Raw genomic sequence first — 18,561 nt, 5'->3', positions numbered from 1 at the left:
TGTGTGCTCAGAGGCTTTGCAGATGGCAGGGGAAGATTTCAGAGCCAACCCAGCACTCGTGGGTGCCCCCTGACAATGCCTGCTGTACCCTATGTCAAGATGGATTTTTATCAACAGCACTGCTTTTAACTAGCATATTCAACTCTCAACTTATGTAGGGAGTACGTACTGGGATAGCGCGAAAAGCCGAAATCGTGTATAGTCTAAAGAAACTGTCCCTGCACCTCTAAACTCTCTCCCAAGGCCACACACACTCTCCAAAGGCTGCTGAACATGCTCCCTGAACATCCAAATGCTCTCCCAAGGTGAGTGCAATGGCAGGTGGGACTGCCAATGTCCCCCCATCCCCCCCAAGAAAAACTGTCCACTTTAATTTTTTTAGGTTCAAGCATGTGAAGTTAAATTCATTCAAGTTAAATTGTGTATAAATTGCAAATTGACTGTATCTCATTTTGCGTGTATGCCATATTAACCAAAATAAATATCTGCTGAACAATTTATCCAACCCAATGGGAACAAAGTTCCCATGACCTCAAGTGCACACCAAGCAGACCTCCTCAAACAACTCTTCCAAGACCGATTTAACTTTGAAGAGTTGAACTAGGAAAGAGGCAAAGACTTAAAAGAAACTGAATCATTTGGCAGACCAATAGCAAGAGTAGGTTTCCTGCCAAAGGCATTGCCCTTTCAAGTGGAGTGGGGAGAGCATAGGCATGAGAAGGAGAGTGGAAGATAGATGGGTCTTTCACTAATAAATGTTTCCTCTTTCTCTTTTTCCTCTCCAGCATATCCCTTGAAGAGGGAAACAGTGAGTAGAGGAAGGCAGTTTTTTGGTCTTTCCAGGAAAAGCAACCAGGAATAAACTCCTGGAGATAAATTATACGGCACCTTTGTACAATTGCCTCTTTGTCAAGAGTGGGGCCTTTTTTCTTCTTCTTCCTCCCAGCGCTTTTTGTGGCCAGCTTTGGTTCTGCTCTGTTCACACCACTCCCTCTGCACAGAGGTAAAGGCAGAGAGGATTCAGGTCATTCCTCAGTGCAAGGCAGAGTCAGACCATCTATGAGCCTGACCCGCATTCCCTCTTCCCCCAATTTCTCTTCCATCCAAGAACTGTCCCCAAGTGTGAAAAGGTCCCATTAAAACATTTTCCAGAAGCCTTTACAGGGAATACATTATTTTGATGGATGCTCGGACTGAAGAGAAGAATTTCTAAGCACCAGAAAATAATGGAGCTTGTTCTAATGGCTTTAAGAGATGCCCAGAGGCACCAGGGAGGTTTGCTTCTCTGTAAATCAAAACCGCAGAAATCCAGAAAATGGAGTTAAACAATTGAACGCCAGGAAGCAGCGAAATTGGGCTCTATTTAACTGCTGCTCTTGGTTACAGCCAACTTCAGGCTATTTGGAAAAACAGCACACATGCCACATCACCAGCACAAATTTAACAGGGGAAAACAAAGAGACAACAGGGGTCATAAAGAGGAGTGGCAAGAAGGAAACCAGGGAAAGCTAGGTCACCACCCTCTACCAGAGAGCTAGCCCGATTATGACTGAACACTAATGAGACATGCAATATTAAAACAATAACAATGATGCAACCGGGACAGAATAATCCGTAAACTGGGATGGACTGCCAGCCAGTTACAGAAAGAATACTAAAGTTCTTGCCTATCTTAGTAACAAGGAATAAATTGATGTGCTGGTGATTAGTAGATGTGTTTTGAAGACTACTTCTGTGCTGATCACTTTGGTTTGGTTTTTAAAAAGAACTCACTGTTTGCTATTCAGTAAGCACTGGATTTTCCCAAAGTAAATCACAATAATGTATCATCCATCCAGCTTCCACAGGATCATTATTCTGATCAACAAACAGGGTGCACCGTGAGCACATTTAACCTACACTATTTCAACTATAAGTGGGCAAGGCGGGTGTGGTCTATGATCTCGTGAGAGTATCCCTACCAGTCCCACAGTCTGTGTGTCAAATGAGCCTGAGAAGCAAGGTCAACAGCTTAAAAGCTCTTGTCGTGGTAACCACGAGTGGACTCACCACGAAAATGGCTTTTAAGCTCTTGCTGTTGCTTCCAGGGCAAGGCACCCCAGCTCTAGGATGGATAGGGATGCTCTTTCTCTTCCCCTCACCAACTGCCTTCTAGAAGGCAGCCTAGCTTGGCTAGCCTCAGGGTGGTTCCAAGGGTAACACGATTTTGGCTATACACAATTGCAACAAATACGTGTTACCTTTGAAACCAATCCCTTGCGTAAGATGTGGGCCAACTGTATAACCAATACCAGCGATGCTTATGTGAGATTTAGGAGCTTCACGGAGACGACGATGACACAACGGATGTCAGAAACCGCTTGACTGGACTCTTTTGTCAGCAGATGTAACTAGGGAAGAAAAGCAAGTGATAAATTTCTCTATTAGCCACGGGTAATCTTATGTGAGGTAACAGTATGATGGAGTATTTTAAAACCTTTGTATGTTTTGTAAAGAAGGGACATGAAGTGGCAGTGCAAACACATATTCAAGCTGGGCAGACATTTTAATCAATTGAATGAACTCATTTATGATCCAACCCTGGCTATAAAAGAAAGAGGATTTCATACATGCAACTTAAAAGTATTTTTGAGCCACCCTCATGCTTTGGATATACATATATAAAATACAAAAATGAAGTTCAACATGTACTATAAAAACTTTTTATTGAAAGATTTTCATTTATAAAGGAATAATGCAAAAAAGAAGAAAATATAAAGAAAAAAGAAATGTGAAAAGAAATATCAATATATAACCAAAGAAAAAAAATTACACTGCCTTCTCTCTTTCAAAAAGCATGCATGTGCATCAGCCTTGATGCATATGGTATTATTTTAGAAAGTTGTTAAAGGATCTATGAAATTGATTCCCCCTGTATCAGGCTGGTTTCAATAGGAAGGAGGAATGGTGACTGAGGAGGCAGAAAAGTAAGGTAGAGAGAAGTTACACACCATCACCAACTGCATTGAGATAGGATCACATTCAATTATAGGGTAACACAGGCAGGTTGAAAGAGAACCTTCTTCCACAATGACTGGAGAGTTTGTGGTGATATTTAAAGCAGTAAAACCGTAACTTATGCGTGGGGACTGTGAGGAGGGAGGTCATTAAAGCATCTGAAAATAGATGTGTGATTTTAGCCTAGAAAGAAAATGCATAATGTCAACCTTTCCACAAAACAGCAAGAGCCAACATTGTTCATTACAATTCTAAGGTCACAAATATTGATGCAACTTACTTAGCAATGGGGCAATGATAAAGCTTTCCACTGGAATAAATTTGTTCCCACACTGGCAATTCTAGTCATCAAAAACACTTGCATGGTTGAGGCTTCAATCCTATACCCACTTACCTGGGACCAAACTTCGTTGGAACTCAGTGGGGCTTATTTCTGAGTATAGGATGGCACTGTAAATGAAGCTACTCAGTTTCAAACTACAGAATCTACTACACTCCATCAATTCACAGAGTTAACTATGTATAATTAGACTATGCTGGATCATCAAATGAGTATGCATTCACATGCCCTAGAACCATTTTTAAAGAGTTGTGTTGTTGGAGGAGAGGAGCAATCACAAACACTTGATTTACAGCAACCTTAGGACCCCCATGCGGGACACAGGTGGTGCTGTGGGTTAAACCACTGTGCTGCTTGGGCTTGCCGATTGAAAGGTCGGCGGTTCGAATCCCCGTGATGGGGTGAGCTCCCGTTGTTCGGTCCCTGCTCCTGCCAACCTACCAGTTCGAAAGCATGCAGTACAAGTAGATAAATAGGTACCGCTCCGGCAGGAAGGTAAACGGTGTTTCCGTGCGCTGCTCTGGTTTCACCAGAAGCGGCTTAGTCATGCTGGCCACATGACCTGGAAAAACTGTCTGCGGAAGTGGACAAACGCCTGTAAAGCGAGATGAGCGCCGCAACCCCAGAGTCGTTCACGACTGGACTTAATTGTTTAGGGGTGCCTTTACCTTTACCTAGGACCCCCATGTATGAAATAGATCATCTCACCACTCCAAAGGAAATGCTGGAGGAATAGCTAAGTATGGTCTCATCCACATTCAAGCAATCAAAAAGGGCACTACTTTGCTCTTACCAACTCTATACAAAACAAACAAGACCAATAATGCCTGGGATTACAATCTAGCAATGGTAGTGGAAGGGAATACACTTTACTTTGCTTTCTATATTAGCAAACTCTGTTCTTGTCGAGATGGAGAAGAGGGATTAAACCAGGGGTTAGCAACCTTTTTCAGCTGTGGGCCGGTCCACTGTCTCTCAGACCTTGTGGGGGGCCGGAATGAACGAATTCCTATGCCTCACAAACAACCCAGAGATGCATTTTAAATAAAAGCACACATTCTACTCATGTGAAAACACGCTGATTCCCAGACCGTCCGCAGGCTGGATTTAGAAGGTGATTGGGCCGGATTAGGCCCCCAGGCCTTAGGTTGCCTACCCCTGGATTAAACTGATATCCCTAACACTCAGCACAGGGAACAAAATCCCATAGAAGACCAACGCCTAACAAAACAGCCATGTCAGTGAACCAAAGATACTGCAAACTCAATGGTAAAAGCCGAACCGTTAGACACATTAACTTCATGGACAACAGCTGCAATTAGTGTTCTTTGTCATGATTTGTGTGAAATGCAGACAGCCACTAAATGCAGTATGCCAATTAATGCAGTGTGAGCATACAGAATGCCAAGAGAAGCCCAGCTCAAAGACTCCTCCATCAGGTGAAGCCAGCAGCATACTTTTTAAAGGGCATGCACTTTCAAAAAGGAAATGGTTTATCATATTCCTGAAAAGATTTCCTTAAGTAATATTAAAGGAACAGCCACAGAAACAACAATATAAAGGGGATTTAGCAAAGATCTTTGTTTATCTAATCTGTGTTTGGCAGGCACAATTCATTAACAGGTTCATGGTTTCCTCTGTAAAATTAGACTGTATCCAGAATATTATTTATCTGGAGAGATAGTAGTAGCAAGGCAATCTGCATCTGTTCCAGGACTGTTGTTGCTGTTGTTTTATTGTTTTATATCCCGCCCATCTAGTTGGGTTTCCCCAGCCACTCTGGGCAGCTTACAACATAATACAAGAGAAGTGGCAAAATGAGGGTGGGAGTTCCTAACTGCAGCTACATCCCCAAGTCATATACAACTCAATAGTGGTTGTATCTACACCAATATCTACACCAATTGTATTTCACTCCTAAAAGAAACACCACTCTAGCATGAGCATGTGTAGATGCGCATTCAGCTTTTCACAAACTAGAAAGATAATAAATATTTAACAGAGTATACTTTTTTAACTGTTCGGAAATGTTTGGGCACAGGGTAATGGAATGTGTTACAGTGGAACCTCGGTTTTCGAGCATCTTGGAAGCTGAACATTTCGGAACCCGAATGCCAAAAACCCGGGAGTGAATGCTTCCGTTTTTGAACATGCCTCGGAAGTCAAAACGGCTTCCGCTGCGTGTTTTTCCATTTTCTCAATGGAAATTGCAGACAGCCACTTTGCGCCTCGGTTGTCGGAAGTCGAATGTTCTTCCAGTACGGATTACGTTCGACAAGAGAGGTTCCACTGTACTTAAAAAATGGGCACCAAATACTCAGCAGGCACTGTGGCAGTCTCAATAAAAGGTATGCAGAGATACAGCAACGGTGCCGGCCATCCTCCTATGAACTGCTTTTTCCCCCCAGTCCTTGTTTTCGCTTGAAGCACGACAAAATTTGCGCATGCAAGGGGGGGGCGGTGGCGATGACACCAAAACATTGCAATGTAACCATTTCAATTATTTTGACAATCAAACAGTATGTAAATTTTATGAAATAAATAAATAAATGAAATCACAGCGGCAGTCAAAGAGTTAAATCTTCAAAACCATGACTTTTGCATGGTCAAGTTTTCCTGCTTGCATAAAAGGTTTGCACAGCAAGAAGAAAGAATAAGAGCTTATTAAAAATTGCATGGAAACACAAACATGAGATCTCACGGAGGGATTTTTACAAAGCTTCATATTGTATCTGTCTTAAAGCACTTGTTCCACTGTATAATCTGCATTATTGTCTGTTATTTTACATAGGATATAGCGTGTGTGAGAGAGAGAAAGAGAAAGAGAGAGAGAGAAAGAGAAAGAGAGAGAGAGAGAGAATGCTGTAAGAGCACCATAATTAGTATGCTTCAGTCCCACATCAATTAAGGGAACCTTTTTTTCATACTTCAATGCCCATAAAGAGAAAACCAGTAAGGGCACTCTATGTATTCCATGGAAATAAGAAAAAAATATCGAGCAACACTACAATAGCTTTAAATGAGTAAAAACAAAAATTCTGATAACCTGAAACGTTTTATATAAACACATAGAGACAATTAATCTTTCTGTATTTGTATTCATTTCTCATGGTTGTCACCCCTTAAAAAGAATATAAGGAAAGCAAATTGTGAGAAACTCCTCAGAATTTATTTGATCTCCTACCAAGATTCAGCTGGTGGGGCTTTTCGGTAATCCAATCTCCCAAGCTTATTATAAGGCTGCCTTGCCATTAATACTATGTGTGTACACCCTTTTAATATATATCACACACACACATGCAGTTTTTGTAAATGGTGGCCTGTTTCTTCCATGTTTTCCTCTCCCAATCCTTTTTATTTGCTACCTTGAATAGCATTTTTCCAAACAAACAAAACCTGTCAGTAAAGAAACAGTAACAATAATAATAATAAATATCCCAGACAATCTGCATTCTAACATAAGGAGAAGTGTAACTATTTACATTTCTGCCTCATTTTCACAGACAAAAACGGTGTTACTTGCCACCTCCTTTTGAGGATGAGGAGAAGCTATTGAACGCATAACTGGAAAGATAGGTATTACTTTTATTGAGGAGTGTAACTTGTTTGAGACTGAAAATATTTGTAAATATCTATTATTACCCTGCAGCAAACTAGCAAAACCTTTCATTTAAAAATGATGGGAATGTTACACCCACCATTTTTTTTACCCCACCTTTTGAGTCTACTACAAATCATATGCTTTGTCTGTGTAATAACCTTTAAAAACTTAAACTAGATGGTACAGGAATAATTTAATTTATCCGGATTAGGAAAACTGTCTTTAAAAAGGAGCTACAACTGTGAACTCAAACTGACCTAATAGTAGCCTTCCAGAGTCTACCAAGTGGTTTAAAGATTAGAAAAGTTTGCCTCTGTGAAGTACTCCATTATACAATACTCATAGAATCAGAAGGGACCCCTAGGGTCATCTAGTCCAACCCCCTGCATTGCAGGAATCAAAGCAAAGCATCCGTGACAGATGACCACTAGACTTCTGCTTAAAAACCTCCAAACTACATTCTTCAGTTCCCAGACAGAGATTATTTTCCATTACTTCAGTCCGTACAAGGTAAGGTGTAAATTCTAAGTACAATTCAAAGTACTCATCTCCAATCAGCCGAGGAGAAATTCTTAAGTAGAATAAGCGGGGGGGGGGGGGATTCGGAGAGCAAAGAAAGTCAAATGGGAATCCAGAGGTCCAAAGAGCTAAGAGACCTTTGAAAAAGCAGGAATCTAGGTGTCACTAGGCTCCTTGTTCTACATACTTTCTTGCTTAAAGGGGTAAATCAAAAGGGTTCAATCAACAGAACCCTTCAGTTAATTTGGTTTGCTGCATATATCATCATCATCATCATTTATTGTCAACCCTTTGCCAGCAGATCCCAGGGTGGGTTACAGCAATTTAAAATTCAATATTAAAAGTTTTTTTAAAAAAAAGTATAGTCACAGGAATAGGATGGGTCCTATAAATAAGTACGGTATCTCAAATATCAAAGGCAGGGGTAATTCATACCAGCCAGACATGTACACTGGTAAATTTATTATCTAGCATTCTGAACTTCAGGACCGACATAACAACTTTTATCTTATCAGCCTTCTTTTTATAGCTGCCATAGTACTTGCTGAAGCAAAGAGCTACCGTCAAATTAACCTGCGGGTCTCTTTCCTCTTCTATCATGTGCAATAGTCTCAGGAGAGCCCCCAAAGTTTGCAACCATTTTTTAGCACAGGTAGGCCAAAACTGCTCCTATGGGTCACTAGGGAAAGGGTATGTATAGGCTGCTGAAGGTCCCAGATAGGAGCCGTTTAACAAATTTTAGGTAACAGGGCTTAGAAGAACATCCGCTGAAGACTTCAGAGAACTTTGCCAAAAGAGTCTCAGTCTCCATATATGGAAATGTTGTACCACTCACTCACACATACATAGCACTGTGTCCTCAATTTCCAGAAGGAATGCTCCTGGTTCAGGGTTCTAGTCAACTAGTCAGGCCCTCCCCCATTCATACACAGATTTTCTTTTCCAACTAACACACATCATTCTGTGGCGACACAGCATGTTCAGCCCTCATACAGCAGGTTTTTGTGGGGCTGGGTAAGTAGATGCCGCCTTAGGTTTGGGGGTTTTTTAAATGATTTTTTTTGTACACCTGAAAACTTCAGTATTCCCTGTGGCACACCAATACCTTCCCTCTTTGTTTCCAGCAGCCTTGTTTGGGTTGCAACCCTGTTAGCACTCACCATCCAAGTTAACTATTACGGGAGGTAATAATACTGTATATAATACAGACAAGTATATAGAGATTCAGGCATTAGGAGCACCAGTTCCCAATATTCTTTCACACTCTGGTGTGACCAAGAAACAGAAACCATGGTGAGAGTGCAGAGATGGAAGCAGGCAGGGTTCTCCATTGTTGAAATCACATGGGGCAGGAAATACGGTAGATTTAGCACCCTTTCCAGAAGGTGTCTGTTTCTGAATGCACTTAACAGTCGTACCTTGGATCTCGAACGGCTTAGTTGCCAAATGTTTTGGCTCCCAAATGACTGAAAACAGGGAGTGAGTGTTCCGGTTTTCAAACGATTTTTGGAAGCCCATCGTACAGTGTAGATTCCGATTGGCTGCAGGAAGCTCCTGCAGCCAATTGGAAGCCGTGCTTTGGTTTTTGAATGGTTCCGGGAGTCAAACGGACTCCCGGAATGCATTCTGTTCGGCAACCAAGGTATGACTGTACTTTCTTGCACACAATGGAGCAATGGATCCAAACTACAAGAAAGAAGATTCCACCTAAGCATTAGGAAGAACTTCCTGACAGTAAGAGCTGTTCGACAGTGGAATTTGCTGCCAAGGAGTGTGGTGGAGTCTCCTACTTTGGAGGTCTTTAAGCAGAGGCTTGACAACCATATGTCAGGAGTGCTCTGATGGTGTTTCCTGCTTGGCAGGGGGTTGGACTCGATGGCCCTTGTGGTCTCTTCCAACTCTATGATTCTATGATTCTATGATTCTAAATTAATGGCTGTCATGAATTCCTATGAGAAAAGGTAAAGGATGCACCTGGGCACAACAATGAACTGAAGTTAAGATGGGTCTTCCATGCCAGAACCTGGATGGAACTGGTCTTCGCTGACCTTTCCACTCTGGAGTCCTTAAAACTCTCCTCCACAAACATCTCATCTATCATAATAATTGGGAGTTTGCTAGTACATTCATGATACTGAGTGACTGCATGTCACAGATAAAAGCTACCAGGACAGAGGATGAAACTTCCACAAGTGCTTAAGTTCAAGCATCTCTCTTAAAATTTGATTGGAGTGCCAACTCCTCTCTACTATTAACTATTAAATTAAGGTCAAGGGGCAGTCATTCAAAATTCTTGACAAAATGCAGCAATATGTGTGCTATACTCTGTTTGAATCATTGCTATACGGTGGTACCTCGGGTTAAGTACTTAATTCGTTCCGGAGGTCTGTTCTTAACCTGAAACTATTATTAAGCTGAAGCACCACTTTAGCTAATGGGGGCTCCTGCCGCAGAAGCACAAGTTCTGTTCTCATCCTGAAGCAAAGTTCTTAACCCAAGGTACTATTTCTGGGTTAGCGGAGTCTGTAACCTGAAGCGTATGTAACCTGAAGCGTATGTAACCCGAGGTACCACTGTATTTTAACCATGTTGAAGTCATGAAGGCATGCAATATTAACAAACTTATTGATTACGAACAAACGGCACCACAGAAAGGCCAACCAACAGGTCTCACACAGCCACAGTAGCCTCACTTCTGAAGAACCTAAATCTTCCCATAGATACTGACATGGAGCAGCACAACAGGGACACCACATAAAAGCTGTGAATAGGAATAGGGAGAGCAGATATCCTGTGTACACACACTCAGATGCCGTACAAATAAAGGTGCAGCCTGACAGCACGGTACAGTATCACAACATTAAACAGGAAAGAGTTTCTTATCTGAAATTATTTGCTTGTGCCCTTCGTTCTATTAACCTTTTAAGCATATGAAGTTGTCTTCACAATCACACTGGAGCTACTGTTCACAAAAACAAAGAGGCACCAGCTCTTGCATGTATCCTAAATTTAAGCATAAATTATTTTTCCCAATTAATTTTTATTATTTTATTTCATCTAGCATACTTCAGCGCTGCAAGGAAGTAGGAACAAATGGAGATAAAACTAAAATCAGTAAGTAGAAAAACTGAAGTAGAATGCATATATGTGGAAGAAAATGTGTTAAACTGTTTATTCAAGCATAAACGCCAGCCCTTTTCCCCAGAGGGACACTCAGGAGAATAATGCTGGAATGAAGCCTCAGTTATGGATGTTGCTATTCCTGAGTCAACCTGGCATAAAAGTGCCTTCTGCAGACATCAACACACTGCCACTTAACAAGCAAGCATGACAAATGACCTACACTTTACAGCAAACCACCCCCCCAACAGTCATTAACTGCCAGGACACATTAAATAGAAGCACCTGGGTAAGAGCCAAAATAAAATCCCACCCAGTCCTCTATCTAGGCAGTGGTCTAGCCTTTAAATTGTTCCTTTACGCTCTCACAGAACTTGCCAGAGAAATTTAAACTCCTCCGGTTAGCAATAAAAATAAATTAAGGTTCCGCCTGTTCTATCCGGCATTTTCAAACTATCGCTCCTGCCACTGCAAGGGGGGGGGTTATGTGAGCGCAAGCAGCATTCTGATCAGAAAGGAACTGTTTAAGCTAAACACAACCTCATTGTGCCCCAAGGCCAATGCTTGTGAGAATGATTGGGAGCCAATACTTCTAAGGCAGAGACTTCCTGCAACTCCCAATCAGCATCTGGAGAGACAGGTGGATGAAATTACACAGGCAGCAGCCAAAAGAAGAGGAAGATGCATTTATGCTTCCGACTTCCTGCTACAGAAAATGTCAACTTGTCCACAAACATCTGGAAAACTTTGCTCTCCCCCCCCCAAACAACAACTTCAATTTATTAATAAACAGCAGAGCATATCTCCCCCCCTCCAAGAACACAGTTACTATTACTCTGCCACTGTTTATTGAGCACCAATAATGTGCTCAGCACACATCTGTGAACCACTAACCACAACACATTTTCTACATCAGTTTCAAATACAGCACTGCAAAACACTTAAGATGCACAGTCTTCCTTCTAAGCAACAGGCAGGGAGAAAGCTGGTTTTTTCTTCTTCACATGCTTTCCTGCTCCCAACATAGCATTTATTATGGGTGCTCATTTTGAGCATTTATTATTATTATTACTATTACTACTACTACTACTACTACTACTACTACTACTACTACTATAAAAGCACGCCCAAGACCACAAAAAATCTGAGGGAAAAGAAAGTACACGGAGCCGAAGATTCCACCCTAGCAGGTCTGTACCTTTAAGGGGCTTGTCTGGTAGGAAGAGCAGCTGCATTCCTGCTGAGGAAGGGCTGCTGTCCCAACACGCAAGAGAAGGCTAGAAATAACCTGCACACATACAACCTTCCAGCACTGAATTTAACAATGCCACAGTCTCTCACTCACCCGCAGCAGGGCAAGACAGAAAGAGGGAGGGAGGGAGAGAGAGAAGGGGGGGGAGGTGAACAGAAAGGGATAAATTTAGTAGATCAACTTCAGAGGGGAGGAGGTGGGCGTATGTGCATCAAAAGCGGCGGCTGCCCTTTGGAGGAGTGGGGGGAGAGCAAGCATGTTTCAAGGCAAGAGTACATGAAGGAAGTGGAGATCCCTTTGCTGTGGCTTTGCAGGGATCCGGTTGGGTTGCAAGAAGAAACCTTTGAAGGGCTGGGACAGGAAAGCCGATCAGCGGCCCGAACAGATGCATGCTCTACACAATATGAGCTGCGAAGTCTGAGGAGGAAGGGAATCGCCGGAGAACGAGGCGTGCGTGTGACGGATGGGACAAAGACAATGCCAAGTAGGGAAGAAGAAAGCAGGTAGTTAGCACGGCGGGATGCCCCGCGCGCCGGCGCCAGAAACACTCGAGCACCTCTTGCAAATGAGCAAAGCCGCCGCCGCCGCTCCACCCAGCTGCTCCTGCGCGTGGAGGGAGCGGGCTTAATTTGAGCCAGAGTTCAGCCAGGCTTTGCCTCAGAGCACCTCCCCGCCACCAGCGGCTCGGGCAGTGTGTGCCGGATTTGGCCGGGGGGGGGGGGTTCCAAATCATTACGCGACGTGGTTGTAGCATGTGCAGAGTGCTCTTTCTACCCTTGCCCAATGAACACAGGCAACTCTCTCCGACACACCAACTCTCCGAAACTTGGATGCCATCACTTCTAGTTTTAGAAACAAAGGGGTGGGGGAAGGGAGGAGGAGAGGGAAGACTGCGAGGAGGTTTCTCTGGTCCACAGCCACGAGGGCAAGGACCCCGGGGAGCAAAGAAAAGGGGGGGGGGAGTTCCCTGCAACGCTAACCTAAGCGCGCTGGGTGCTATTTAAAAGTCCTGCTTTGTTCCGCGGGATTTGTTCGCAGGTACGTGCCCAGAGAGGGCTGCAGGTCTAGGAAAAAGGGGGCAGCTCTGTATAGGCAGAACACAGGAGCACCCGCAATGAGGGCCAGAAAAACGCCACTGGCCGAGTCCGGGGATTCCTGGCGAGAGCTCAAGGCGGGGCTCGGTCCGAAACGTGAAGCGAGACGAGCGCGCCTGAGCATGGGCCGAGCGCCTTTCGGGAAGCCCGGAGCAACTTCGACCGCGGGACGCCGCACGGCAGAAAGGCAAAGGAGAGAAAGGAGCCTTTCCCCGACGCAAGTGCCCTGCGCTGCGGCCGCGTCTAGTTCACAGCGCACGGCGGCTGAGAGCAGCGCGGGAAACCGGGGGGGGGGTGTCCCTTCGGAAGCGCTTACCTCGCACGTAGAAAAGGGCTCCCAGCAGCAGCAGCAACAGCGGCTGAGGAGGAGGAGGCGGGCGGACGCCCCCGAGCCGCCTCATGGTGGCGACCCCTGCTGCAGCTCCCGCAGCCCCTGCACGACGCAGCCTCTCCCCTGCTTGGCGAGCGGCGAGCAGAAAGTTGAGTTCTCCCGAGTCGTCTCGCTGCACGGCGCCCGCGGCTCTCTGTCCCTCCCTCTCCCTCTTTCTCTCTCTCTCTCTCTCCGCGGTGCCGGCCGGGCGACCTTCCTCCTCCTAAGAGCGGCCGCCACCACCAGGCGCCAGGACTGGCCGGGGTGGCTCGCGGTGAGTCTGGCTCTGGTTGGAGCGGCGGCGGCTGCTGCTTCACTCGACCCCGCGCCGACGTCTCTCTCCACCCCGCAGGAGCGCGACGGCGAGATTGGGGCTCCCTCCGGCTGCCTGCTCCGCCTGCCCGCCCCCGGCCCTGCCCTCGGAGGAGGAGTCCCGAAGGGGCAACCTCCGCCTTCGCTTCTCGCCGACAGGAGCGGCGGCGGCGGCTACACGGCCGGGCACGTTTCCCCAAGTTGCGAGAGGGAGAAGACGAAGGCAACTTGACGTCGCCTTCCCGCCTCAGCAAGAGCCCACAGCTGCTGTGTACTGACTCAGGTAGTCTAACTCAGAGGACTCCCTACTACGCTAAGAGTCTTCAACCTTTTCCTACACGGGACCTACTTTTCTCCTAAACTAGTTTGGTCTTTTTGGAGAGGGACCTGGGACCCTCTGCATGCAAAGGAGGTGCTCTACCACCGGGTTAGAGCCCTTCAAATTATGATTTATTTGTTGCATTTATATCCCAACTTTTCCCTCCAAAGAGCTCAAAGTGGTGTACATGGTTCTTTGCCTCCTCCTCAGTTCATCCTCACAACAACTCTGAGGTAGGTTAGGCTGAGAGGCAATGACAGCCTCTCAGCCTAGCCTAACCTACCAATGGGATTACCCAATGGATGAGTGGGGATTTGAACCCTGATCTCCCAGATCTTAGTCCAGCACTCTAACCACAAAACTACACTGGCTCTCAGTGGCGTAGCGTGGGTTGTCAGCACCCGGGGCAAGGCAAGTAATTTGCGCCCCCTAACCCGTGGATTTGCGCCCCCTAACCCGTGGATTTGCGCCCCCTAACCCTAACCCCCAGATGGTGCGGCCGGCCCCCCCTGCACCCCCCACGCTACGCCACTGCTGGCTCTCAAATCACCACCAGCACCAGGCCATCCCACACCTGCACCCCTTACAGGCTCAGAGCATTTTGAACACAAGTGGAAGTTTTCTCCCATAGTGTGCCCAGATTGGTTGCAAACCACTGCCTCGCTCACACCATATAGGACAACTCCCCTCCCTTTGCTGATCAGCAGGTGCAAATGTACACATCACCCCTGTTCTCAGCTCAGATACGGCAGTTCCACTTCACTGTGTCCAGATGCATAACACTGGACTCATTTCAATTTGCAGGTATTGAAGATTCACACATACTCTTCCTGGTTGCTTTTGGTACTTCATCAAAATGGGAAAGTGGTATGCACTTTTAAAGCTAGTTCAATAAAACTTTAAATGATATAGTGAGTGAAATATACTCAAGAGTTGCAAAGTGATTTCATGCTCTTTATTCAGCTCATAGTGGTGAGGAGGAATGAATGAAAGTCCCCTCACAGTATCTGCTTTATATACATTATTTACACAATGGGCTGAACATGATTGGCTAATTCCGGAATTCTACTGTAAGCCAATCAGGTTGTGGATTCACTTCTATCTGGAGCAGGATTGGGTGGTTCCTGCCAACCAATCATACTGCTGCATTGTTCTAGGACCAATCAGACTGCTGCATTCTGAATCCTATTGTTCTAGGACCAATCAGACTGCTGCAGTTTGGATCCTATTCAACTCAGTACATAACAGTGAGTTGTATGCAATGGTGGCTTTACACTAGAAGAAAGCCCTTTACTCGTGCAAGACAGGCTGTGACAGACCTACATTTTTGGAGCCCTGAAGCTTGAACTGTTATGGGGGTCCCTTCACAACCAGCAATGAGGTAACGCCTGATATCTTCTGGGGTTGTTCCATGACAGATCACCACACCTCTACAACATCTGCACTACCAACTCTCAAACTTCAGGATTGTTGAAATATAAACAACAACAAAATAATCAATATGAGTTGTGCGACTCAGATTGGGTCTTCTACTAGATTCATTTTTTAAAAGCAGCCTGGGCTAAAGTCGCTTCTGGGGCCCTCTGGGATTAAAGACCCTGAAGCTTAAACTTCATTAGTTTCATAGCAGATCTGCCCCTGAAGGCAGGGTACCTGACTTTCACCAATACCTCTCTCACTCAATACTTGAAGTTGGGGGGGGGGCTGCAGAATAGTGTGGGATATAACACAAAGGGCTGCAGTGGATAAAAGGATTGGCAAAACATCTATGATGAAATCCCTCCCCACTAGTGCAAAGCCACCATTGCACAGAAATAACTTTTTAAGTGAACAACAACAAAAAGCTACAATAAAAACCAATAGAGACTAATAACCCCCTTCCAAAAAACGTATTGTTAAATTGACAACACTATCTCCCCATTCCGTCCCTTTGCTGCATGCAAGGATCTGTGTTTCCTCAAAATATTGTAAATTTTGTGACATTTTGGTTGGTCCCAATAAAAGTATTGCTTGACTGTGGGTTTTGGTCTTTCCTTTGATGTTATGGAACAACATGGCTGCTTTTGTTTTTTAAAATACTGTGCAAAGTACCATGAGATATGGAAGAAAGTAAGGGAAATACTGTAGTCCAGATCAAAAAAGAGGAATGTTCACAATCTTTCCCATAACTCTTACAGACCACTAATCTATGGGAAGGAAACTTCTTAGCAAACCACTGGGCATTTCATGCCTCTCTTTAATGCTAGGTCAGTTATCCTAAAAATAATTCTAGCAAGGCCAGCCCTACCCTTAGGCAGAAAGAGATGGATGCCTTAGACAGCAGATGCTGGTAAATGGTGAGGGGTTGGTTGGAGAGAATAGTTCTGTGTGCCATGCAGCCTGCGCTCTTGCATCTTCCAGTTCCTTTAAATTCAGAGATCTGTTGTATTTAAAGTTTCATCAAGTGTGAGATTCTGGTCCTAGCAAAAATCTGAAAATAAAAACTTACTTACTGAACCCACAACAGCTATTCTGTATAGAAATCAAGAATTTGCGTACATCTGGCGCCTCTGATGAAGTGAAACCACCAGAGATAACTTTGGAATGAAGGCAATTCTGCAATTGTAAATGTTGCCAGACAGCTGAGGTAGGCAACTGGAACTCTGATCTGTGATTGTCACATGAATTTTGGGTCTTAGGTCTTTGGCAGCCATTGGTTCCATACATTCTAATAGCAAGTTTGCCTATTTCATAACTATTACTTGAGGCATCCAAGAAAAAAGTTACTGAACAACCTTTTAATGTGGAATTTGTTGAAATATTTATAGTACTTACAAAGTTATTGTAAGTTTTGTTTATGAGAATGTACTCGATTGCAGGATATTGCTTCATAAACTATACAAATTATTCTAAAAACGTAACAGCTTTATTTCTCCATACAATCTGTATACAGTATTGGACTTGATAGGGAAATACAAATTGAGCTTGAAATCAGGCAAGACAGCAACATTGTGAGTGAATTATTTGTCAGTTGTCTGCATTGTATGCTGTACACACCCTGTGAGGAGCCAGGTACGCAGTCTGGGATGCTCCTGGATCCAGCTGTGTCACTCAGTGGCCAAGAATAGCTTTTGGTAGTATGACAGCTGTGACCATTTCTAAACCAGGATAACTTTAGGCATTGGTAACTTAATGCCTGGATTACTGCAATGCACTCATTGTGGAGCTTCCATTGTGGCTGGATTTAGTGCAGAATGCTGCTGCACAATTGCTGAAAGGAGCAAGATTCTATCAGCATGCTATATCTCTGCTCAAAGATCAGAGTGGTTGCCAGTTTGTTAATAGGCCAAGTTGTATACTATTGTATACTGTTAGGACTTTACAACTTTGGGCTAATTTACTTGCAGGATCGCACTGCTCCTTCCATGTCTACTTTACTGCTTTGATCTGTGTACTTTTACAAGTGCCCTATAATGTTCTTTCTATATTGGTGAAGAGTCAATCTTTTAGTGTAGCAAGCACATATTCTTTGAAACTCCCTACCTACACCTAGGTGAGATATTTTGTATATATGTAATATTCCTAAATATTTAAAGTGCTTAGCAGACTATTGGGGGGGAAACTACTTCCAGACAGCAGGCTTAATCAGAGTCTCACAGACTGGAATTGCGATAGACAACTCTGAACCCTATTAAAAACCAGTTTGCCGCAACCAAAAGAGGTGAAGTTGCCATAATCCACAAGGAGTCTGTCTCTCACACACAAAGTTGCTTGATCAGATTGAAAACAACAAATAATCTTGTGACACCTTAAAAGAGTGACAGATTTATTGTGACCTAAGCTTTTGTGGAGAAGAGCTCACTCCATCAGTGTTATCTTCAGTTGGCAGATTTACTTAGTTGCAGGAGAGGGGGCGATAGTTGGTAAACAGTGGGTTCAAAAGGGCAGGAAATCTATGCAGCAATCTGCCTGTGAAATTTCTATGCAAATGCATACAAGATAAGGACAGAGTGGCTTATTCACAACACCAGCTTCTATGCTAATGCTATCTCTCTAATGATGCCATGCACACCTATTCTGGGAAAAGAAGACTGTGTACACATTACCTTTTACTCCAGCTCCAGTGTGCTGCCAGTTCTGGTGTTTGAAGCTGAGTACACATGATATTAGCCAGAATCCATATGTACCCTGTAGTTTATTGAACAATACTCCGGTTACATGTGTTGCTCCTCAGACCACCTTCCATCTGATTTGAAAATGCAAGCCCCAGTTAAGCTGAGGTGTGTGCAGTTCAGGCCCCCATTATGCACAGATGACAGCTTGCTTCTGTAAGGAATTAGCTCTTCATTGTGTGGCTGAGGTTATTCAGTCATGTAACATCATTACTTGGACAGAACTGGTGTCCGGATTTGTTGCAGGGCCTAATCCAGGGGTCAGCAACCTTTTTCAGCTGTGGGCCGGTCTACCATCCCTCAGACCATGTGGGGGGCCGGACTATATTTGGGGGGGGGGGAAATGAACGAATTCCTATGCCCCACAAATAACCCAGAGATGCATTTTAAATAAAAGGACACATTCTACTCATGTAAAAACACGCTGATTCCTGGACCATCCGCGGGCCAGATTGAGAAGTCGATTGGGCCGCATCCGGCCCCCGG

The 18,561-nt window shown here is 44.4% G+C and overlaps 2 protein-coding genes across 4 annotated transcripts in view; one reads left to right on the top strand and one right to left on the bottom strand.

Annotated features, from left to right (window-relative positions):
- Positions 1–13,612, bottom strand: part of LRP4 (LDL receptor related protein 4) — a 100,014-nt gene extending 86,402 nt beyond the window's left edge. For all 3 annotated transcript variants that reach the window (XM_081163097.1, XM_081163098.1, XM_081163099.1), the window contains exon 1: positions 13,240–13,612. In XM_081163097.1, coding sequence (XP_081019223.1) covers positions 13,240–13,324 — 85 coding nt within the window. In that variant the 5' untranslated portion in view covers positions 13,325–13,612. The remainder of the gene's footprint in view (positions 1–13,239) is intronic.
- A 144-nt stretch (positions 13,613–13,756) lies between these two features.
- The window catches only part of CSTPP1 (centriolar satellite-associated tubulin polyglutamylase complex regulator 1), a 161,090-nt gene continuing 156,285 nt past the window's right edge, over positions 13,757–18,561 (top strand). The window contains exon 1 of the mRNA XM_081165928.1: positions 13,757–13,888. The gene's annotated coding sequence lies outside the window, so the exon portion shown is untranslated. The remainder of the gene's footprint in view (positions 13,889–18,561) is intronic.

Source organism: Podarcis bocagei, assembly GCF_964188305.1.
Source record: "Podarcis bocagei genome assembly, chromosome: 1".
Lineage (NCBI taxonomy): Eukaryota > Metazoa > Chordata > Lepidosauria > Squamata > Lacertidae > Podarcis > Podarcis bocagei.
This window is presented reverse-complemented; position numbering and strand designations above follow the sequence as displayed.